Source organism: Lampris incognitus, chromosome 21 (genome assembly GCF_029633865.1).
Source record: "Lampris incognitus isolate fLamInc1 chromosome 21, fLamInc1.hap2, whole genome shotgun sequence".
Classification (NCBI taxonomy): domain Eukaryota; kingdom Metazoa; phylum Chordata; class Actinopteri; order Lampriformes; family Lampridae; genus Lampris; species Lampris incognitus.
Window position 1 is genome coordinate 15,655,531 of NC_079231.1, and position 25,347 is coordinate 15,680,877.

At 48.5% G+C, this 25,347-nt stretch overlaps 1 protein-coding gene across 1 annotated transcript in view; it reads right to left on the reverse strand.

Annotated features, from left to right (window-relative positions):
* Positions 1–25,347, reverse strand: part of LOC130131482 (fibroblast growth factor 14-like) — a 57,656-nt gene that overhangs the window by 10,173 nt on the left and 22,136 nt on the right. Inside the window, exons 2-3 of the mRNA XM_056301172.1 lie at positions 5,539–5,649; positions 4,142–4,245 (exon numbers count right to left, since the gene is read on the reverse strand). Of these exons, the coding sequence (XP_056157147.1) occupies positions 4,142–4,245; positions 5,539–5,649 (215 nt within the window). The remainder of the gene's footprint in view (positions 1–4,141; positions 4,246–5,538; positions 5,650–25,347) is intronic.

Consider the following 25,347-nt stretch of genomic DNA (forward strand, 5'->3'; position numbering starts at 1 on the left):
GATGAGGTGTTCAAGGTGTTGCCCTGGCCTCCAAATTCTGCAGATCTCAATCCGACTGAGCATCTGTGGGATGTGCTGGACCCACTAGTCTGATTTACGGCGGCTCCACCTCGCAACTTATAGGACTTGAAGGATCTGCTGCTAATGTTTTGGTGCCAGATACCACAAGACACCTTCAGGGGTCTTGTAGAGTCCATGCCTTGGTGGGTCGATGCTGTTTTGGTGGCACAGAGGACCAACAGCATCTTAGGCCGGTGGTCATAATGTTTTGGCTCATCATTTGACTATACCTTTTTTTTTTCTCCCCTTTTTCTCCCCAATTGTATCCGGCCAATTACCCCACTCTTCCGAGCCATCCCGGTTGCTGCTCCACCCCCTCTGCCGATCCGGGGAGGGCTGCAGACTACCACATGCCTCCTCCGATACATGTGGAGTCACCAGCCGCTTCTCTTCACCTGACAGTGAGGAGTTTCACCAGGGGGACGTAGCGCATGGGAGGATCACGCTATTCCCCCCAGTTCCCCCTCCCTCCCGAACAGGCGCCCCGACCGACCAGAGGAGGCGCTAATGCAGCGACCAGGACGCATACCCACATCCGGCTTCCCACCCGCAGACACGGCCAATTGTGTCTGTAGGGACGCCTGACCAAGCATGAGGTAACAAGGGAATTCGAACCAGCGATCCCAGTGCTGGTAGGCAACAGAATAGACCACCATGCCACACGGATGCCGGAATATACCTTTTATCCCCAGTCTCCACAGGCTTACAAAACTCATCCAGAGGATTTATATTTGTGTAACAAACACGCTCACATTTAAATGTGTCATGGACAGGGTTTTGCAGATGGTTCTTGGAACGGTGTATAAATGCTGCTGGTGCATGTGAGCACACGTGTACAGTAGAGACAGTAAATGATCATTATTATTATTATTATACTCCGTAGTAGAGGTGGTGGTATCAGTAATAATGGTGTGATCTGGAGACTGCCAGGTGGAATGGAAAATAGATGCAGACCGGTGTGAGGTGAAATACAGTGTGGAGAAACACATGGCAGTTCGGATTAAACGGTCTTTTCCTCTCCTTCAGCACTGAATATTTATCTTGACGCCTCACGACATGCATACAAACACACACACAAACAAACGTGTGGACATTATCACACACAGCAAGCTGCACACACACACACACACACACACACACATATGCAGTCAGGCAGACACACACATGCAGTCAGGCAGACACTCCTGCATGCACGCTCTCACTCTTATTCATGGAATTACACACACACACACGCACAAAGCAATCACACACAAACAATTAGTCTAATTAGAGCCGCTCAGCAGACTTCATTTCATCTCATATTCTAACACAAAATCACTTCTACTCGGTCTTTGTCTTCTCTTATGCATCCCTGCAAACAACCCCCACCAAGGTGCACGCTCTCACACACACACACACACACACACACACACACACACACACACACACACGCACACCCATCAGTCCTTTATTTCCACAGTAAACTCCACAATTATCATATAGCTGCTCATTGCACACGGTGCCATCTGTGGAAACACACACACACACACACACACACCTCTTTACAGCAGACGGCTGAGATCAGCGTAATGTTCTCACCACCTAAACGCGACTAATTTTACATTTTGTCATTTTGTACTCTTTCGACTCAAACACGGGTCTCGTGTGGGAATTAGATGAGATTTTAAATTTCCGAGTTAATTTGTTCTGTAGTTAAGAGAAGCAAAAGGATGCAGACTCACTTGCTGAGAGCCGGGTGGGCTTCAGGAGCAAACTTATACGACCGAACACGTGCAGGAGCAAGCACCACGGGGTCCGTGATGTGTTTTCTGAGAGAGATCTTGAAGTGTCTAGGAGAAGGACATGGACGGAGACGTCTCGCCATCTGTGTTAACACAACACAGGTCCTGATCTCTGCAACAGGCTCTTAGATCAGATATGTTGATGCCCGACTGACCCGGACCCTGTTTCCAACTCTAACCGGGTTGCATGGATGATGTGCGACAGTCAGATGTCGATCAAGGAACACCGACACGTCGAGTGGTCTGGGGTCCCGGGTTTAAACCCGCCATGTTTCTGCCCCACTCTTCACATGAAATGCTCACGTGCCCATTTTTAGGCAGAACCGATATCAAACGGGTTGCCTCTGGTACGACATGAGAGGAAAGACAGACTTCCTGTTTGTTTATTTTTTATAATCTGTCTTGTGATGGTCTTTATTTCCTGTCTGCACCACAGCCACGAAACAGAATGCAGCAACTGAAACAGGATCATAGAAAAGACACACACCCCTCTGCATGGCTTGAACAGGGGATTTCCACTTTAGCTGTGTGTTTGTGCATGTGTGTGTGTGTGTGTGTGTGTGTGTGTGTTTGTGCGTCTGTGTTTGTGCGTGTCTGTGTGTGTGTGTGTGGGAGTGACTCCCTCATTCCAGTTATTTACAGGAGGCCCTCATGCATCTGTGACTGCACTGACAGGCTTAGAGCTCCCATCTATCTACCCCCCCTCCCCATACACCCTCTCCCTCCTTCTCTTCTTCCCTCGTTCCTTTGTTCTCCTAATATCATTCCTCTCTTTTCTGCTCGCTGCTCCTCTCCACGCCGCTCCACTCTGCTTCCCGCTTCAACCCCTTCCTCCCTTGTATCTGTTCTCCTCTCCTCTCTTCCACCTCTCTCTCCAGGTGCATTTTCATCTTTTTTTTTCATCACACTCTCCTTTATTCTCCTTTTTCTTCTCTCCCCTCACATTTTCTCCTCTCGCACTGCTGTTTGAAGAGGACGGGTTTGGGGGATGATGGAGAAGAGGAGAGACGGCAGCAGAAGGGTGGAAACTCATGAACTCTCTGAAGTGTCGGCGGGGAAATAATCCAACCCTCGCTCCGCGGCTCTTCCACTTGCATGGCCCCCTCTCTCTCTCTCTCGCTCTCTCTCTCTGTCCCCCTCTCTCTCTCTCTCTCTCTCTCTCTCTCTCTCTCTCTTCCCTCCTTTCAGGTTCTTGCTGTTGTTCAACTCTGTCCTCCATTTTCTCAGACTCCCTCCCTCTCTTTGTTTTCTTCCATGTTCCTTCTGAGTCATTTTTGTTTTTCACTCGCCAAACCATTTCCCCCCCCCCATACTTCTTCTCCACCTGTCCCTCAACACGTCATTCTGTGTGTCTGTCTTTGTGTCTCTGTCTGAAAACATTTTCATCCGGTGAGTCAACATCTTATTCTGGATTGGTTCGTCTTTTCGCCTCCCGAGTTACCTTGGAGATGGAGGGACTCGGGCACGAAAAGGCTCCATAATGTTCCGACCACTCCCTCTCTCCCTCCCTCTCTCTCTCGCTCTCGCTCTCTCTCTCTCTCTCTCTCTCTCTCTCTCTCTCTCTCTCTCTCTCTCTCTCTCTCTCTCTCTCTCTCCCCTTCCTCCTCACCCATCACTATCATCACCATCATTCTGTTTCTCTCTACCTTTCCTCTCTCTCATTCTCGTTTCCCATCTCTCTTTCTGTGACTCCTCTGTCTCACACCGCTCTCGCAGTAATTGATGGTGTATGAGATTGTGTGTGTGTGTTTGTGCATGTGTTTATGTTGTATTTATTTATTTATTTTTTGGATTTCCCACTTTTTTTCTCCCCAGTCAAATTTTTCCCACTCTTCCGAGCCGTCCCGGTCATTGCTCCACCCCCTCTGCCAATCCGGGGAGGGCTGCAGACTACCACATGCCTCCTCTGATACATGTGGAGTCGCCAGCTGCTTCTTTTCACCTGACAGTGAGGAGTTTCGCCAGGGAGAGGTAGGGCGTGGGAGGATCACACTATTCCCCCCCCCCCCCGACCAAGCAGAGGAGGCGCTAGTGCAGCGACCAGGACACATACCCACATCCGGCTTCCCACCCGCAGACACAGCCAATTGTGTCTGTAGGGATGCCTGACCAAGCTGGAGGTAACGGGGATTCGAACCAGCGAGCCCTGTGTTGGTAGGCAACGGAATAGACTGCTACACTACCCAGACACCCGTTGATGTTGTATTTTTGTGTGTGTGTGTGTGTGTGTGTGTGTGTGTGTGTGTGTGTGTGTGTGTGGGGGGGTCTTTTCATGCATGCGATTGTGTGAGCGTACTCACTGAAGAGTAGAGGTGGCCCTCTCCGTTCATTGCAATGTAGAGCCCAGTCTTGACTGATTGGATGGCCACAACTCTCAGACCCACAGGGATTAGGTTAAACAGAGCTAGAGACAAAGAGAGAGAGGCAAGTGAAGCGAAGAGAGGGCGCGAGAGCGAGCGAGAGAGTATTATGTGAGACACGAAACTCTGTCTGCATATTAGTTTTGTACGTGACTGTCTTAGGTGTGTGTGTATGTATGAAATATGTTAATTTGCAACTCGTTCAGCAGTAGTGTATCTATAAACGATGTGATGCACCTTTATTTCTCAGCACCAACAGCAGCTGAGGAGGTAATTACAACATGGAGGACATTTTTACCTGTATACTTTTTGCTTGGGTATACTAAAAAGGGTAGCTGAAATAGTTCATTCATCATAAATACGAGTAATTTGATCACACATTTTTCACCCTGCTTTTGCTAATTTTTTTCTTCTTTTTTTTCCAGAGAGATTGATCATTTAGAAATAACGGGAGGAGCGTGCCGCATGAGCTTTCAGCCAATCCATTATAAGCTAGTTACGAGATGAAATCGCACAACTCAAGGTGATTGAGGACTTTTTTTTTTTTGTCCAGTAGCTTTATTTGTTAGCGGTGACATACACAGAAGGGGGTAGTATGTGTGTATGTGGGAGGGATGACAGAGCACCATAGTTATTAGCATGCACCTGCATCTGCATTTGCATATGCAGCTATGTGCATCATGGTACCAGCACATAAAAACACCTCCCTCATCAAACGGCCCCGCGGTTGTGTGTCTGTTGTGTGCTTTGCTATATGCTATCATATATTATCATATTGCATGCAAGTTGTCCTTATCATTTTGCAGCTTGTTGACAGCGGAGAACGCCAGAAGACACAGCAGAGTAAGGTTATTAGGGACAAACTGACAATTCAGATTAGATTTGATAGGCGGGCCGTCTAAAAATACATGGTCGGGCACGTGGTGTGAGTGTATCCTGATGGCTTGTTTTTTCCCACCTAGCTTGTTTTACATGCCGTACCGGCTGGGATCGATTTTTGTTGGCGGGCTTTGCTTCAGCAAGAAGGCTCTTCATTTATTACTCTTCTCTTTTGGCATGTAATTACGTTCACACGCACACCTCCCTGAGCTGTGAAGGGCATTCACCTTTTGAACCGCTCACCGCTTTTGTGTCCAGATGTTTAAACACTACTGTGAGGGTTTGAGCTGCTGCGCTAAAAATCCTCTTGTGGAGATGGATAGGGAGATGTTCGGACTCATCTGGACTGCAAGAGGACTGACTGACGAAAAGTGTATAGAGGTTTTCCTCAGAAAGTTGAGGCCTTTTCTAGTGTGTGTGTGTGTGCGTGATTGGGCGTCTTGCGTGAGGGTGCTCACAGGAGTTGGTGCTGTCGTCTTTGGTCCCATCCAGAGTTCCATCCTGGCCCATTTGGAGATAGAATCCCTGTCTGCAGAACAACCTGGTCACTATGCCCTTCAGCTGTGGTTCTGGTAGGGAGACAGACAGACAGAGAGAGAGAGAGAGAGCGGGGCGGGGGCGGGGGGGGGGGGGGATTGGGAGGAAAACGAAAAAACCGAATTGAATTCTTGTGTAAAACGTCAAACAAGCAAAATTAAAGAATGACAGACGTACACACACACAGGTGTTTGTTCATTGGTTTGGAGGAGACACAGCGGTTGCTTATCTGATCAACACACACACATATACACACACACACACACACACACACACATATATATATATATATATACACACGCACACAAAATCTCATCCGGATTCAGAATTGACAAGTTAATGAACATTAATAATCTCCATATAGAGGATTCACATATATTAACAGACTAAACACTCCACATATAGCAGATAAAGGTCATTTCAAAGTTTCAAATGGAACGGGAAAAAAATAGTCCATAATCATTTGCCTCCACCTGGCTTAGATAATGAAGATAGATATTCAGATAATAAAAATATATTAGATATTGTTAGCACATGGCAATTACTTGATGCTCCATTTATAAATTTGGGTTTTGTCGCGTGTTTTGCAAAATCTCAGCATGATGTGATATATTTGCATATATATATGCAAATATGCTTCTTTATTTTTCTTTTCCTGCATCTCTATTGATATTCCGCTCATTAATTGAGCACTTCTATCAACACCATTGACGGTTTCGGGGGGAAAAAATATATAGAGTGTTTTTTTTTTTTCCGAAACCGTCAATGGTGTTGAGCGCTCGACTAATGAGGAGCAGTGTGTATGTATATATATACACACACACACACACACATACATACACACACACACATATATATATATATATATATATACACACACTGTCCTATCAGCCTGGTACCATCGAACAGTGAATGCCTGTCATACGGAGTTACAACTGATGACTGTTTCATAGGCACAATTTGTTATGGTGTCCTCTGTCTATTAGGTAATGTAGGCCACATATATTGAGAGGTTGTTAGATATGTAGTATATATATATATATATATATATATATATATATATATATATATATATATATATATATATATATATCAGCACACAAAGCCTGTCAGTGTATTGGTGGTATGCTGAACACTGGTCTTGTGGCCGTCTGAAAGACATCATGCATCGTTTGCATCTTTTGGCCATGGTGACTAAATCTTGTTGCACATAACAATGCATGTTCTTTTCCCATCTGACAGCGGCCGGATGAGATGCCATTCACCGTCTCCCGTTGTTTGGATCAAGCACCACACATTAACGCCTCCCTCACTGTTTGTTTGCCACGTTTTGCTAGAGGACACAGCGAACACGATTTCCTGAGTGGCGAGAGACGGGAGGGGAGAGGAAGACCGCCGGACCCAGTGAAGAATTATGCAGGGGGACTGAAGGAGGCTGCAGAAATGAAGAGGAAAGGTGCATGGAGAACAGAGAGCGAAAACACAAACGTAGGTCTGAATAGAAATGGGAAAGGTGGTGTAACGGCTGGTATTAGTTAGATTAGCTATCGCCTAACCGTGTCATTGTCGCTATCCTCTCTGCTGTCAACAGCAAGCATTTTCCACTTACACACACACACACACATACACACAGAGAGGGTTCCCCTTGGTTGGTTGGTGATGTTGATTAATATTCACCAGCTGTTCCATTTTTCTTCACTACACACTCACTCACTCACACACACACACACACACACACGCAACCACACCCATTCTCTCTCCCTCTCTCTCACAGGCACGCACAACCCATCTTCTCCCTCCCGTGTGTTGCCATAGCAAGTTGGGAATCCCCTTTAAAGCTGAGCTAGAGTCATATTGTAGATGATGAAGACTTGGAAGAAGAGGGTGTTTAAGCATGCAGATGTGTGTATGCATGTGTTTCTGAATCTGTGTGTGTGTATGTGTGTGTGTGAGCATGTGAAATTTGAAACTAAGGTACACCCTAATGCACACTGAGGAAAAAAAATGCCAGGCTGACCTAGTTTGTGAGGTGTGTGTGTGTGTCTGAGAGGGGTGTGCAGGGGTATCCTCCATCTTTAAGGAGGATCCATCTTGTATACCAGGAGGGAACATGGGGAGGCGTGAGGAGCAGTTGTGCCACATGGCAGTCAGGAGAATGGTGAGCTGCGGTCGAACTCGTGGTGCTGTATGAGGCACGGCTCACTCAATCGGTAATCTTGTCATCCGAAATCTGTCCCCTGAACATCCTTTTCCATCTGCCACGTGAATGAACACACTGAACTCAAAGGTGGGTGTCCCACGAAAAATTCATTAATTTGGGTCCATCCATCCATCCGTCGCCTCCTGCTTTTGTTCCTTTGTCTATTCTTGCAGCAGACTTATCGTCCCCCATGTATGTTGGAGTGACCCCCGCCCCCCCTCAGTTTGCTCTACATCAGTTATCACCTGCCCCTCTTTGCCATTGGTTACTCTGAGACAAAACACATCATTAACCCCCACTTAAAGAGAAATTCTGCTGATTTTCAGCCTTATTTCCATGTATTAATCATAGCGGTGGCATCTGTATGACATACACGATCCTCGCCAATGTTGTCTGTATCACTTAGCCACTGTAGTGAGCTGGCTTACTTCCACCATCTGTTGACGTCAGTGGATGGTGAAAGAGCAAGGCAGATTGGCCGAGATGTCCGTTTTCTAAACTCTCATGCACTGCATACTGGTACACGTAGACAAGGTAGAGCAACTCTTTTGCAAGGGAAAAGGCCAATTTCTCTGTCAACATGAATTGCAATTAAGTGGTTAGACTTTGAAAAGACCAGCTAGACCACCAGCACTTAGTGCATGTGCAGATATTATGAGCAGTGAAATTTCCCTTTTAAACCTGCTCTTACAGGACTAAAATGTCTGTCTTGAAGAGACAGATGTGCAGATGAAGCTTCTTGAGACTTGAGTCTAGGAGCAAGGCATGTGGACTTAGGCTTGTTCAGATTTGAGAGTAATCAGGTAGGGAGCGCTGTGATGAAATACAGAAAATATAAGTGGCTGGAGCTTAATGCACCAAGAGGCTCATATATTCAGATGGGGGCAAATGCACATGTGTACCAATTTTCAGGACTCTGAAGTTGTATTTGTTTTAAGTTTGGAATCTTTTTGGCCTTCAGGGGCGCCATGTTGGGTCAATCACTGTTAATTTGAAAATGCCAGGATGACTCACTCTGCAGTTTCATCAAAATCTCAGACTGGTGATGTGTGAGATATTCTGCATGATGGACAGGCGGACGTAGACTAATTCATAGAACCCCCCCCCCCTCATCCTCATCTTGGGGACAATTACCTAGTGATTCATGTTACAAAGACATGCTTATGTTGTTGCCAAGGTGATATTCCCATCTTCCCAGTATCCTCACATCCTGTCTGTTACTAGGGAGATTCCCACATTCTGGGGTTGCCATGGTTACAGTCTCATGATTCCGACTGTTGCTGTCTGCTGTTCCAGTCGAAGGGTATTCCCCCGTACACACACACACACACACACACACAGTATGGTTTCTCTTGTTTTCTCTGCGAGGGTCTGGGATGTGATCTGATCAGTCAGCCAGTCATTCTGACTCTCATCGACTTGACAGGTCACATTATCAGTTAATCTTCCTTTGGTCCATCTCTAAATGCAGCACATCGCACAATATCAAATGTCGGCATCCCCCATTCAAATGATGCAATTATTTATCTATTTCTCTCTCGCTATCCCAGCCTCCTTCTTGCTTTGTCATTCCCTGACCCCCACTCCCCACCACCCCTTTATCACTCTCTCACTCTCACCAACTCGCCGTGTATAGTTTCATCCGCCCCAATGACGAATCCTTGAGAATCAAGTGAATGTGACTGTGTCCATCTGTGGCTGAATGCAAAACCGACAGATGCCCGTGACGGATGGAAAGCGACATCGACTGTCTGGGTCCTAACAAGCTGTCGGCTGTTGCCATTTCATTGTCGTGTGCGTTAGCGGTGATTGGAGGGAGATTAGAGGTCACGCGGCGTCTCCGCCATCGGAGTGACAGCTGTAGCGACCGTCTCCGGTTTTACAGGTCTTCTGTTGTTTTGTCAATGGCTCTCTGACATGCCGTTATGACAAAAGCATTGGACTTTACGGATGTCGACCTGGGTTTTCCGTCCCTCCCAACAGTGTGATTCCCTTTTCTTTTCTTTTTTTTTTTCACGATACCAAAGTATTTCCACCTGCGCTGTGTATTTGCAACATGACTTTGTTGGGAATGGGGACCTTATTCAGAACACAATAGTGCATAATGGGCAAGGGCAGAATCTCCTAATATTTCTAACCACAACATCGCCTTATTAGTGCGAGGTAAACCCCACAATGACACAGGAACAGTGTTTTTGTTTGTTTGTTTTTGTTTTTCTGTGCAGTGCATCCTTCATCAGTCTTCAGCAATGTGACACCGTTATGTAAAGCTAATTATGCTTCGTAGCACATGCCTAGGTACGAAATGGTGTGAACTGCACAATCATCACTGAATTGAATTGGAGGCATCTAAGAAGGAGCTGTCTGTCTGTCTGTTGGGTGTCTGCCTGTCCACCTGTCTGGGTCTGTCTCTCTGTCTGTCTGACCACCTGTCTGTCTGTATGCCAACCTGGCTGCCTCTTCACCTTGACTGTCTGTCTGTCTGGCCTTCTGTATGCCAACCTGGCTGCCTCTTCACCTTGACTGTCTGTCTGTCTGTCCACCTGTCTGTCTGGTTTGTCTGTCCTTCTGTATGCCAACCTGGCTGCCTCTTCACTTTGACTGTCTGTCTGTCTGTCTGTCCACCTGTCTGTCTGGTTTGTCTGTCCTTCTGTATGCCAACCTGGCTGCCTCTTCACCTTGACTGTCTGTCTGTCTGTCTGTCTGTCTGTCCACCTGTCTGTCTGGTATGTCTGTCCTTCTGTATGCCAACCTGGCTGCCTCTTCACTTTGACTGTCTGTCTGTCTGTCTGGCTACTGGCTTGTCCATCCGCCTGCTTCATGACCTGCTTTGGTGTTACGGGCTATTTGCAATTCGTTTCCATCCGTAGAGGCTCCAATGTCACAGGTGTGACAAGCGCGCCCATGTTAAACTTCATCATCTCCTTCAACCGAATAACAACTGCTTTGCCTCGCGGTTTCAACTACAGTCGTGTGCCGACTCTCTTCCTGTCTGCCTGCCCCTGATACAACTCGTATCCTTCAGAAAACCTCTGGAAGACAGTAGGGGATGTGGGGATGTTTGCAGGTCGCTTTTACATATACACACCCATGGACACATATACTCTGTCTGTCTGTCACACACACACACACACACACACACACACACACACACACACACACACACACACACACACACACACACACTCAGCTGACACATATTATTCTAAAACCCCGTGGATTTAGATCAGCAGTCTTCAATTGATACACAGCTCGAATACACATCACGTGCTTGACATAGAAACACTGTGAACACACTGACACACACACACACACACACACACACACACACACATAGAGCTTGTAGGCTTTGCCAAGCGTTCCCCAGCAAGCTTTCACAGCTGGGTACGGAGGAGAGAGAGAGAGAGAGAGAGAGAGAGAGAGAGAGAGAGAGAGAGAGAGAGAGAGAGAGAGAGAGAGAGAGAGAGGGAGGAGAAGAGGAAAAGGGTTAGGAAGGAAGTGGAGTGAGCGAAGGAGAGGCGGAAGAAATGTGGCGATGGGGAAGGAGGAAATGAAGGAAGGATGGATTGGAGTGCAGTAGAATGGAATGGAAGACAAAAGATGGGGAGAAAGGGGCCAAGGAAGAGAGGAGGAGAGGTGGGAATAGTTGACATTGAGGTAGGAGAGAGCAGGATGGATGAGAGGAGGAAGAAAGAAAGAATGGAGAAAGGAGGAGGGGTGGTGGGGGGGTAATGGGGAGCAGGGGCAGAGGACAGGACAAGACTAAACCGGTACGGGAGGATAAATCAAACATTGGGCCAAGAGGAGGTGAGGATGATGACGGAAGGCGGGAGGAACCCTTTTGGTGTGGAAGAAAAAGATGAAAAGAGAAGTGAGGTGACGAGTAAATCAAGATTAAATTGGGGCGTAGAACATACGGTCACCTCGGCACAGGAGAGAGGCGATACGAAGAAATTAAATCCGGAAAAGGGTGAGACAGGAGAAGAGGGGGCGGAGGAGGAGGTAGGTGAGAGGAGAGGAAGGATGTTCAGACCCAGACAAACACCAAAAGAGAACAAGTCGGGTGTTTTGTGAAGAAAATGACACAAACGGAGAACCTGACTGAGGGCTTGAACAGTGGAGTAAACCAGAACCCCCCCCCCCGGGACAAGGACAGGAAAGAAGGAATGAATTAATTACACATTCTTTCTATTCACCTGTTCAGAAGTGCTCTGTGTGTGTGTGGGGGGGGTGTGATCAGGATAACCCCTGACCCCCTCTGTTTTCATATTACACCTTTGCTCCTCTCAGACGTCACTTCATGTCTCTCGCTCTACGTTCATCACTCTCTCTCTCATCCTCCCATACCTTCATACATTGTCGTCGGCTGGTGTGGTCACTGGTTGGTTTTTTTTTCTGTTTGGAAAAAAAAATCATTCGTGGCGTCTCTATAGTGTTGACCTTTACGTCATCGTAGTGCAGAGCCAAAACATATTGACGAATCTGATATTTGAGAAACGTTGACGGTATTTATTCCATGATGTTTTTATTTTCTCTTTTCTCCCACCCAGGAGAAAACCGGCCCTGTAGGTCGGCCTGATGTTGCAACAACCATTTCCCCTGCACCTTTCCTACACCCTTTATAGCTGCCATGCAGGGAAAGAAAAAGAGACATGGTGTTTTGACAACAACAAAAAAAATGTTGCCATCGTTATTTGTTATTTTTGAGAAAAAAAAGGGGGGGGCAAGGATGGTTATGTCTAGAAGGCAATGGGGGGAGGACAGCTAGGGAGACCACCATGTTTTTTTTAATTCATTGTCCACATATTATTGAATTGGCTTCACCGTTTCATGTTTTTGCTTATAGGGAAGTGTGTAATTAAACCTTTGGCAACACAGATGTCAGTTGTCATGCCAATAAAGCACATTGAAACGGAAATGGATAATTGACAAGAGGAGGGGGAGAGAAGCAGAGAGAAGGAAGAGAGACAGACAGACCAACAGAGAAGGAGGACAGAGAGACAGGTGGGAGGGAGAGAGGAGAGAGAAAGACAGAGGAGAGAGAGAGACACAGAAGAAGGAGGACAGAGAGACAGGTGGGAGGGAGAGAGGAGAGAGAAAGACAGAGGAGAGAGAGAGACACAGAAGAAGGAGGACAGACGGGTGTGAGAAAAGAGCCAGAGAAGAGTGAGAGAGACAGACGGAGAAGAGGGGGGGAGAGAGACAGGTGGGAGATAATGACAGACAGAATGAGAGAGACAGACAGACAGAAGGAGGACAGAGAGACAGGTGGGAGAGAAAGACAAGAAGGAGAGAGAGAGATGGATAGACAGAAGGAGACGGATAGACAGACAGAGAGAAGGAGGACAGAGAGACAGGTGGGAGAAAGATGAGGGAGAGCGAGAGGACAGAGAGACGGGTGTGAGAAAGACATACAGATGAGGGAGAGAAAAAGAGACAGGTGGGAGAAAGAGAGACAGAGAAGCAAAGGGATAGGTAGGAGAGAGAGACAGACAGAGGAGGGGGAGAGACGGACAGATGGAGAAGAAGGAAAGAGAGGGAGACTAGTGGGAGAGACGGACAGACGGGGAAGGAGGAGGAGAGAGAAACGACCCCAGACATGGAAGATGAAGGTCTCGGGGCTCCATGCGTGCAGCAGACAGACAGACACGCCAGTCTGTGGCTTCAATAATGGATGTGCACGGATACGAGTGAACCACCCAGCACACACCACACACTAACTAACCCACCTGCCGTCCTCTGTGCGCGTCAAAAGACCGTGTGGCCGCCCGGCTCCGTGCAGGAGCCTACCCGTGTGAATGTGTGCGTGTGCGTGTGTCACCCCACACCTTGCCTCCGTAGCCTCCTTTTCTTCAGGCCGAATATTCGGACTTTGGAGAAGATGTCGACCAGGTTGCTGTTACACAGCCCCTGCTTCTTGTTGGGGCTCTTCCGCCGCCGGTGGGTCGTCGGCCGGTGGGCGTGTTGCTCGCGTGCCTGTCGCTTCTGTCGGATCAAACCGGAGGCGATAGCCGCTGCCATGTCTCATCCGGAACGACCCCCACCCAACCAACCCACCCACCCACCCACCAAGAAAAAACAAAACAAAAAAAACAAACAACAACAGCAACAACAACCCCGTCTCCGTCTGTCCGTTCAGTCCAAAATCCCGGTCGGTGGGACCGGACGAGAAAAGGAAAAAGCCCAACAGAGCAGACTCGAGCCCGGTGTCTTGTGCGTCGTTACGCCAGCCGCATGGCTCGCTCGCTCGCTCACCAGCCTCCACAGCCTTCCAGTCAGGACGCAGGAGCAGCGCCGACGCGTCAAGTCCACACGCCAACAGACGCCACCATATCGCTCACAAATCACTCAGTCGGGTCGCGTTGTCATTTTGTTTTTTCTTCCTCCCTCTCCCCCTCTCCCTCTCTCTTACTCTCCCTCTCTCTTACTCTCTCTCTCTCCCCCTCTCTCTCTCTCTCTCTCTCTGTCTGTCTGTCTGTCTGTCTCTCTCTCATTCAAGCAGATTTGAATTGAACGCCAGGCGACCTGTTACGTTTTTTGTGGGTTTTTTTTTTTTACCTGTCCGTCAAATAACCAAGCATCATCATCATCATCGTCAGCTGTCAGTGAAGGAGTCCGTTTCATTCGGACTCCGTGTGTCAGGCTGGCTCGCCATGGCCGACTGACAGGTGGGCAGCGGGAGAATAATAATAATGAAATATTCCGGAAGGGGGAAGAATGACTTGTCTCGGTCTTTTGAGGTGTCCCCGCTATGAAGGCTGCACACCGCTGCAAGACGCTGACAAGCGCGACGGGCTTCTGCTGCTGCTGGTGGTGGTGGTGATTTGGGGGGGGGTGAACGTTGAAGCCACGCGTTAAACAGTCGGTCACACATGCGCTCTTATTAAAAAAAAAAAAACGGAAACGGATTTCGTCCTAATTAGCAGGCGGGTGAAGGGCGCACAGCGGGGACGTTACTGGTCGGCTGCACCCGGGGGTGGGGTTCAAGACACGTCGGGGCGGTCATTTAACCCCCACCCACCCAACCAATTAAAAAAAAACCGTTTCGATGATGATGATGAATGAGGAAATTAAGAAACGAGGGAGGGGTAGAAGGAAGAATGACGGGGAGGACGACAGGTGCGAACGTGCGGACGCGCGCGCATGAAACGAACCGGTGCGTTTCACTTTTTTGTTTTTTAATGGAGGAAAACACACCGCGTCTGACCGCCCTCCGGCACCGCTTCAGCCCGCCTTGGCACTCAGGAAACTTAAACCGAGGGGACTCTTGGGTAGAAGAGAAGAGAAGGAGGAGAATCGCCGGCCGCGCTGATCCGATTGTGTAGGTTGCCAATCACGATCAAGACCGCGGGTTCCATGTCCCTGTCCTTGTACGTATATGACGGAGGAAAATACATTGGGAAAACACATAGGTGACCCCTCACTCTCTCTCACTCGCTCTCTCTCTCCCTCCCTCTCTCTCTCTCTCTCTCTCTCTCACTCGCTCTCTCTCTCCCTCCCTCTCTCACTCGCTCTCACTCGCTCTCTCACTCACTCACACACACACACACACACACACTGGCGGCCGTGGCACGGTACAGATAGGGTGAGCTGGTAAGCCGTATAGGCTTCGGTTCCTGCAAAGTGAGCCGCCCGAACAATGGGCCGATAGACTGACAGGTGGCTAATTAAAGCGGCACCAGATCCACCGTGCTTACACGGTATGAGCCTGCACGGGCGGAAATGGAGAAGAGGAAACCAATAGCCTACGTCCTGATTATTACCAGATCAGCTTTCCGTCTCGCTCTCTCTCTCCCTCGCTCTCTCGCTTTCCCTGTCTCCTTTTCTCCCCTCCTCTACCTATCTGAGGATAGACTGTGACGCACATCGTTAAAAGCCAATGATGTCAACCCGTGCGGATGTTAACCTGAAGGCTGGCCGTCGCGAGTCGCTCCGGGGGTCGCAGAATTAGATTTCAGCACCACGGACAGCACCGCCCGCCTCCCCCCGCAACTTCATAACGTCCAACGTCGCTCTTCTTTTCAAATCCAGCCGATTTTAGGGCTAACTCGCGTTAACTAGACCAGGCCAAAGTAGCCCGAGAGACACGTTGTGTGCCACCTACGAAAACAATTACACGTCCCCCATTAGTCCCGAACACGCACGCGCAGAAGAGTACTGACAAGCTGAAACGGTGTGTTTTTTATATGATGGCGATTTCATGATGCTTCGGCTTGGGCCAAGTCCTTCCCTATCCGGACCAACGGAAGTGGGGGGCTTGGAGTACAAATCTGAGGGGCAAACTGGATTATCCGGCCAAGGCCAGGACATCGTGGGCAGCCAGTGGTCCAATCTTTCAACTTCAGAACTGGTGCAGGACCATGCACGGTGCAAGGAAGTCATTTAGGATGTGTAGACACACAATCAACGCTGCGCAAATTACCTGGTGTGTGTGCGTGTGTGCGCGCGCGGTTCTATCTTTGTGATTATTGCTTGAAAAGTGCTGTTATAAAATTATTATTATTATATTTGAGTGATAGTCCTACTCAATATAAAAGTCAAAATCAAGACTGGCACCAGTTCAGTCCAAAGTGGGCTTGGGACAGAGGAACTATGTAGGCTACATAAAGGTTAATGCACACGAGTGTGCTGCACAGCAAGATGGCCGTGTCGTGTCAGTAGGTCAGATAATCTGCCTACCAGGCACCGAAACGACGTGCTGAAGCCTTTTCCCTCTCGGGCTCTTGTGAAAGCAGGTCTTGTTTTCGGTGACAGACACAAATCGAGTCGAAATATATGAGGTGGGGGTGTAGTCTACAGGGCTCTATTCACCGACAGAGAAAACAGACGAAATCAGACAAGGCCTGCAGGAATCATTAGAAAAGAAAACGAAGCCTCCATATTTCATTCGTCTTTCATTAAACTGCGATTAAAGGTAAACGAGTAGTTAACGTCTTGGCAGTGCGCAACACTGGGTAGTGTTTTTGTGAAAGTGATTGCGGTAATAGATGAACATCACTCAGTTTACACTCATAAAAAGAGATTAAACAAACGGTGCGGGTCGCATTACGGGGAAGGTATTATCGATTCCCCACTGCACTAATTAGTTATTCTCCACCCGGTTAACACGTGGGCGTACAGCGGTCTCAAGGCGTGCGACTATTTGTGTCCGCTAGGTGGCGCCAGAGCTTCTCTCAGAAACCCACCAGGCCAACAACAGCGGCTTGTATGAGCGGCGCTAACAGGTGGTAGACCCGCACTGCGCCGCTCGGGTCGCTGAAAAATGGATGAGAGAAACACGCCAGTCTCGTGGCTTTATCGCAGCCACGTCCAGGACAACGCGTAGCCCCGATACCCCGCCTGCCTCTCACCTCTGCTGTTACCCCACTGCTTTCTGCCTTCCTCACCCATTCCTTTACCACCGTCACCCCTCTTCTTCTTCTGGTTTTATCTCATTTTCACCCGGTGCACCTCATCGTCTCTGATATCTCTCTGCTCCCACCTCTTCATTCTCTCCCCCCTCTTCCTCCCATCCTCTACCCAAAGCACCTCCATATCACCAACTGTACTGTACTTGTGTGTGTGTGTGTATCTCCCCCCCCCCCATACGTGTGTGTATGTCGGCACCCTTTTAGCAGCCACGCGCCGGTGGTGAGCATATAAACGCCTCAGTCAGCCAGTTGTAAACGTACAAATATGAACAAAGCCGGCGGTGGGAGATAATTCCTCAAAATGGGGGCACCGTGTTTGTGCCCTGGCAGACGGGTTTCAGCTGTAATCCTCGACGGAGGAGCTTGCGAAGCACTTTGATACAGAGATCAATTTTTGTCCTCATTTGCAATCAAATAGAGATGATTAGGCAATATGCTGCGTGCAGATAGACGCCACATCTTTGACAGGATTAGACATTCCCTTTACTGACATGACTGAAACATCTCCCTCTCTCTCTCTCTCTCTCTCTCTCTCTCTCTCTCTCTCTCTCTCTCTCTCTCCCTCACTCTCTCTGCATGTATCTCTGCCCACCGGTGAAAAAGATATAAGATTTTTGTGTGAGTGCGTGTACGTGCGCAACTGCACGCTGTCTTATCCAGGTCAGCCAAAGAAAAGCAGTTATGAATAAATCAAAGCTACATTTACATTAAAATTCATCTCCTGTGCTTTATATAACACCCGAGGAAAAAAAGAGAAAAGAAATCCACACGGTTTCTGATCTTCAAAAGGGAGTTTTAGGCTCCCCCCCCGCGCGCGCGCGCTTTCTCATCCCAAATCTTCCTGCTTTATGGAGGAGGGGCTGGCTGGAAGAAGTGGTGTGCACTTGTGCATGCACATCTTTACACGCTGCACACAAACACACATACAAACCATATACACATCCATTGACACGTAAAAAAACTTTCACATACATTACTTATGACATATGCATTCTGAGGGGATGCACATGCGGGTGTATTTTGTTTATGTACGTGATTGTCTGTATTACTCTGAGTGGTAGAAGTGTTTCCTCAAGTCTGTGTGCAGTGGCAGGAGCGCCCTCTACAGGTTCCGGAAGGTACTATCACTTGTTTATCTCTTCCCCTCATCTTCCTCATCCTCACCATTCTCTCCTCTACTCCTCCGATTCTCTTCTTAGACTCCTTCCTCTCCTCCAGTCACCCCTTTCCTCTCTCCTCTCCTCTTCTCTTCTCTTCCCCTTTCCTCTTGTTCTCCTCTTCCTCTCCTTCAGTTTCTCCTCTTCCCTCCTCTCTCCCTTTTATTTCCCCCCCGTCAGCCTGCTCTCTCTCATTATTCAGAGCTAAGCCAGTGTCTTTATGACTTTGAGGGAGGAGGCGAGTCGGGGTTTAACGTCTTGCTGAGGGACATGCGGTCGTTTTAGGGGTCAAACCTGTGTTCTTCCTCTTACAAAACAACCTCTTCGTTCACTAAGACCCCACTTTACCACAATACATCAACTCTACCATACTAACCACAATACTGCTGAAACACCGCAACACGCCTGAACTAACAAATATTTGTGGGTCCAAAAGTTTGCAGTAGCACAGCCTCTCGGGTTTTTTGTTGTAACCTTTAATTTGTTCGGTCTGTTATTCTTTAATTTGTCCAGTCTGTTGTTCTGCAGCTTTTTCAGGTTGAACCAGTGCCCAAGCTTTTCATTGCCAGCAATGCTGCTGCACTGTATTGTTGTGCATGTGACAAATGAGAGCTTGAACTTGAATTTTTGTCTTGCACCACATGTGTTGACCCCTTATCCTGTTCTCATGGTAAATTATTAACACGCACATGCTCTCTCTCTCTCTCTCTCTCTCTCTCTCTCTCTCTCTCTCTCTCTCTCTCTCTCTCTCTCTCACACACACACACTCACACACTCTCACATACGCACACACACAATCTCTCTCACATGCACACACATTCTTTCTCGCTCACACACACACACACACTCTCATACACACATTCTCTCTCTCTCTCTCACACACACACACACACACACTCTCTCTCTCTCTCTCTCTCTCTCTCACACACACACACACACACTCTCTCTCTCTCTCTCTCACACTCACACTCACACACACACATTCTCTGTCTCATACAGACTCACTATTTCACTCACTCACTCTCTCTTTCTCTCACACACACTAACACACACTCACACACACACACTTCATCAGTGGTCACTCAGGGTCGAGTATGACTGTCCTCTTTCTCGGTCCTTGTGGGTATCCTTGGGAGAGGACGCCTGCACATGACAGCATTTTACGTGGAGAGGCTGATGCGCCTGCAGCCACCACACGGTCCTTGGCAGAGGGTAGCCAGAGTCCAGTGACATGGAAAACCAGGACGATTGGGGACCACCCTCTGCTGCAGCCTTCATCCGCCTTCACTGCCGTTGTGACCTGGAGACATCAGTTCCACCCAGATGCCTGTTCCACTGATGAGAACTTTGCCTCCTTAAGGTCTCACCCGCTTCTGGTGTGGGAAGATGGCCGCGCAAGTTCACGTTTGCAGCGGCCTTGCCCAGGACCGTCCATGCAGTGTCTTTGTCCACATCTGCGTATGAGTTTGTCTTCATTTGATGGCTGGGAGAGCTTGGTCTGCTGCTTCCTGTGGGCCCAGGGACCACAGCGCTGCTCAGAGCTGCGCCCGAAGAGGAAACACCGAGGGCGGTCTGACAGGACGCGGAAGTGGGGCAGGTTCAGCTAACTTCTACGAGTTTCGCCAGGGGGACGTAGCGCGTGGGAGGATCACGCTATTCCCCCCAGTTCACCCCCCCAAACAGGCGCCCCGACCGACCAGAGGAGGCGGTAGTGTAGCGACCAGGACACATACCCACATCCGGCTTCCCACCCGCAGACACGGGCAGTTGTGTTTGTAGGGACGCCTGACCAAGCTGGAGGTAACACGGGGATTTGAACCGGCGATCCCCGTGTTGGTAAGCAATGGAATAGACCGCTACACTACACTACCCCAAGCTCCGGACGGCATAGCTCTTGGGATCATTAGTACATGCAGGCTTCTCCACCACAACAAGGTGGCGATCCAGGAGATGAGAGAACACACACACATACACACAAACACACATTCACTCTTCCTATACTGGAAGCAGCGTTTGCATCTTGCAACAGCATCACCTAATAGCACACTTGCCTACATGCACACACATACATACCGTCACGAAAACATGCACACACACACACACACACACACACACACACTTAAAATATCTTGTGTCCTGTATATGTGAGCTCTCTGCATCTTTCTTATGTGTCCCTATTTCTTCATAAATTCATTTTTCCTTTCAAGTGTGTTGCATTGCACATTTTGTATGAAATGTGCGGCCGGAAAATAGTTTGATTGATCGATCGGTTAACACCGTTTACAACACTACCGTGATGGACGTGGCACAACTTCGCACACATCGGCTGTGGATTGCGCCTTGTGACCAACCAGGTAGTTTATCTGCATGTTTAGCAGTAGCTGCCATCATGGACAGCTCTGGGTGCTGTGGTTATATGTGCTGGTGACAGTACGATTCGTCTTATGATCATGTGGATCAACCCTGCATCTTTCCAGAAATGCAGCGTTTGGTGCAGCGAAGCCTATCTAGGTTGCCTCCGGGCTCGAACACGTTGTCAAATGGGGAAATGTAGACGGGGCCGGCGTCACCAGCTGGCAGGGGTTAACTCCGAGATGCGGGCTTGGTTATGACATTGTGTTGTCGACGCAGGCTAGTCTCTCGGGTGTGGTTTTAATTCTCTGAGACATCGGTTGGCAGCCTCTGAGCTGACCTGACAGGACGGTGGCCCAGTTGTCCTGCCAGTACCACTGCGGTTGACCTCCGTACCAAGGGTCTTGGTTTAATGGAGGAAGTGTGCGCGGTTGAGACGATGTGTCCGGGTGACCGTTCATAAAGTCTCCGGGGAAAGTGGATATAGGGCAGCCCCCAGGCCTCTGATGTGGATCCAAGCCTCAAAAGTACCGAGGAACCGTGACATGCCAGCAGCTTTGTATACTGAAACCGTTGGCGCTGTGTTGGATCTCTGTAAAACCAACTGACCACCATGCCAGAGCAGTGGTGGACTCAGGCTGTTTGAGGGGCAGGGGTGGGGAAAAAAATAAAAAGGGCAACAGCTGTATGCGGTGGGGCACCAGCACAGGAAGTCGTGATGCATTTATGGTCCACTGGAAGGGCACACCCAGACGGCACCATATCAAGTCAAGTCGACTTTATTTGTAAAAACAAAACCCTTTAACAGGGAGAAAAAATGGGAAGAAACCTCAGGGAGAGCAACAGAGGAGGGATCGCTCTCCCAAGACGCACAACGTGCAGTGGATGTTGTGTGTACACAATTTACACAATACAACATTGAAAGAGAATAACAGAATTATAATGGAATTATGAAATATATGAAGACTGTGATGAGGAGGATGCGAAGCAGTGTCCAGGCGCCACGTGACCAGCATCATCATGTAAAAAAAAAAAAAACCCACCCTAGAGGGCACTTAACCACGTTTTTTCCACTGGAAATGGACCTAGAGGGCACTTTATCATGTTTTGTCCACTGTAAAAGCACCCTAAGTGGCACTTAACCATAATTTGTCCACTGGAAAGGCACCCTAGAGGGCACTATATCATGTTGTCTTGCACATTGGTCCACCCTATAGGGCGCTTGAAGATGTTTTATCTACTGTAGGGGCACCCGAGAGGGCACTTTATCATGTTTTGTCTACTGGAAAGGCACCCTAGAGGGCACTTTATCATGTTTTGTCCGCTGGAAAGGCACCCTAGAGGGCATTTTATCATGTTTTGTCCACTGGAAAGGCACCCTAGAGGGCACTTTATCATGTTTTGTCCACTGGAAAGGCACCCTAGAGGGCACTTTATCATGTTTTGTCCACTGGAAAGGCACCCTAGAGGGCATTTTATCATGTTTTGTCCACTGGAAAGGCACCCTAGAGGGCACTTTATCATGTTTTGTCTGCTGGAAAGGCACCCTAGAGGGAACTTTATCATGTTTTGTCTGCTGGAAAGGCACCTTAAATGGCACTTTACCATGTTTTGTTCACTGGAAAGGCACCCTAGAGGGCACTATATCATGCTGTCTTGCACATTGGGCCACCCTATAGGGCACTTTAAGATGTTTTATCTACCATAGGGGCACCCTAGAGGGCACTTTATCACGTTTTGTCCACTGGAAAAGCACCCTAGAGGGCACTATCCTGTTTGTTGTCTTGCACATTGGTCCACTCTAGAGGGCACTTTATCACGTTTTATCTACCATGGGCATCCAAGAGGGCACTTTGCGGCGTTTTTTTTTTGTTTCTTTTCCAAATACAGGGGCAGCAGGAGTCCACCAGTGTGCGGGAGAGTAAATTGTAGTTTTATTGTTTTTTTTATTCCCCCCCCCCCCCAATTTCCCCCCGGCCAATTACCCCACTCTTCCAAGCCGTCTCGATCGCTGCTCCACCCGCTCTGCCGATCCAGGGAGGGCTGCACACTACCACATGCCTCCTCCGATACATGTGGAGTCGCCAGCTGCTTCTTTTCACCTGACAGTTTCGCCAGGGGGACGTAGCACATGGGAGGATCACGCTATTCCCCCCAGTCCCCCCCCTCCGAACAGGCGCCCCAACCGACCAGAGGAGGCGCTAGTGCAGCGACCAGGACACATACCCACATCCGGCTTCCCACCCGCAGACACGGTCAGTTGTGTCTTTAGGGACGCCGAATAAATCATAGTTTTAGATTCAGTTAAGGTTCCCCACCAACTTTTAGGGTTTGCTGTTGTGTCCCTTTCAATATATTTTTTAAATTCCACTGAAATTGTTTTTATCACAAACTCATCATTTTTCACAGCGTGTCTACAGTATATCAGACTCCTGTCTGGTTGCAGAGTGGACATTCAGTAGATGAAGAGATGGTAAGACACCCGAAAACATCTGAACAACTAAACCAAGGCTAAAAGAGCCACTTCCTGTAAAGGAGACATGATCCGATTCAGTTATTCAGAGACAGCTGGAAAATATTTAATTCTTTTTCCTTCAAAGAGTAGGACATTATTTGACAACGGGTGTGAAAAACAACGTCTGAGTCCATTCACACGTTGCAGGTTTCCCATGTGGTGGGGCGCTGGCACTGAAAATGGAAAGAGGAGCGAGAGGAGGAAAAAGGCAGGCGAGAGATGATTCTAGAAAGAGACAGACAATGAGAGAGAGAGTGAGAGCGAGAGAGAGAGAGAGGCGGAGGAAGGTGGGGAGAGATGGGGAGGTGGCAGATGTTTCCGTGGGTGGGTGTTTCCCCAGACGTGTTTGTGTGTGTGTGAGAGAGGACAGCCACATCTCAACTGAATGAGTCATAGTTTTCACACACAAACACACACATACACACACACACACATCGAAAGGTAACCTGGGAGGCTGGGGGAAGTCCACCGTTACCAAGGCAACAAGTGTTAAGTGACGCAGGTGGGTCTTTGAGCAGCGGGAGAACACCTGCTGAATGCTGAGAGATGAACACACACACACACACACACACACACACACACACAGGGATCAGGGGTATTAGTCTTATCGTGTGACAGGAGAAGCCCGGTGACATTTTCTCATAAAATTGAACCAATAAAAACATAAAATGGAGAAGAAACAAAAACTCTCTGTGGTTGTCGGGGGGGTTAGGAGAGGGGGCGTGGCTCATGGCAGAGTGGACACAATAGGGAGTCAGCCTCAGTTGTGCCAAAGTAACAAACTGTGTTTTATTGTACCGCAGTGGCTCCAGGACCGACAGACACAGGCGAAACAAGGAACGGCAGACAGAGCGAGAGAGGGAGAGGGAGAGAGAGAGGTCGCTTTGAAAGGAGAAAGCGGGAGAACACACCGGCTCGTGCGGGGTGAATGAGACAGCCGTAAATAGAAAGCCCGTGCTACCGCCTTAAATTGTGCCCTGGCTCCATTTGAACTCTTTTTGCTTCTTCCTTTCCCTGGCCGATAACATTCAGCTTCTAGTCTTTCTTTTCTTTTATTCTTCACGTCTCCCGCTGACCTTTCCTGTCTCCTCTTTTCCTTTCTCCTCTCCTGTGCTTTCCCTCTCCTCCGCTTCCTCTTGTTCCTCCGCCATCTACCGCAGTAACTCAGAGGGAAGAAGGAATAGAAAGTAAATTATTCATTCACATTTTCTCTCTATTCTCCTCTCTCTCTCTCGCCCCCCTCCCTCTTTCTCTCTTTTCCTTCCCCTCTTTCGCGGGTCTCTGGTGCCTGGAATATCCCCCCCCAACACCTTCCTTTTCACATTGGCTCAACAACGTACAGACAACAAACACAGCACAACCAGACTCTATAGGAGGTTTCGCCAGCTGACCTTTATACGTATACAGATGTGTACATCTGCTCATATTTGACCTACTGCTGCAAACCCCAAGCACGCTAGCACAGGCCAGAGGGAAGACCTGGGTTCTTTTTATAAATTTTAAGTGAAATATATATTTTTTACACAACATTGAAGGAAAAAAAAAACTTTAATTATGCAAGGCTGCTGCTGGTTCTCTTCACATAGGATTGCATAGGCTGAACTGTTTCCCACAAGAGAACATTAGTATCCATCACTACTTCTTCATGGTAAATAATCAGTGTTCTCCCCCCCCCTCTCCCTCCCTCTGCCTCTCTCTCGCTCTCCCTGTCCCCCCTCACTCTCTCTCTCTCTCTCTCTCTCTCTCTCTCTCTCTCTCTCTCTCTCTCTCTCTATATATATATATATATATATTTCACTCCAAGTGGCGAGCATGACAGCAGCTCAGGGGCGGGGTGAAGGCGGAGGTTCGAGGACGCCAGAGCTCAAAGGGAGCATGAATGAGTCATGAATGAGGCGACTTATGGAAAACTGTTGACGGAAGTGCTCAGAAAGTCGGACGGTAAGTGTGTCTTCAGAAATAGTGCGGTTACATAAGCGCTCCAGAATTTTTGTTCAAAAACTGCGAATAACAAGAAAGAGGAGGAGGGGGGAGGAGGAAGAAGAGGGTGTAGTTGGCAGCTGGTGAGAAATGGCTCCACAGAGAAAATGACGGAG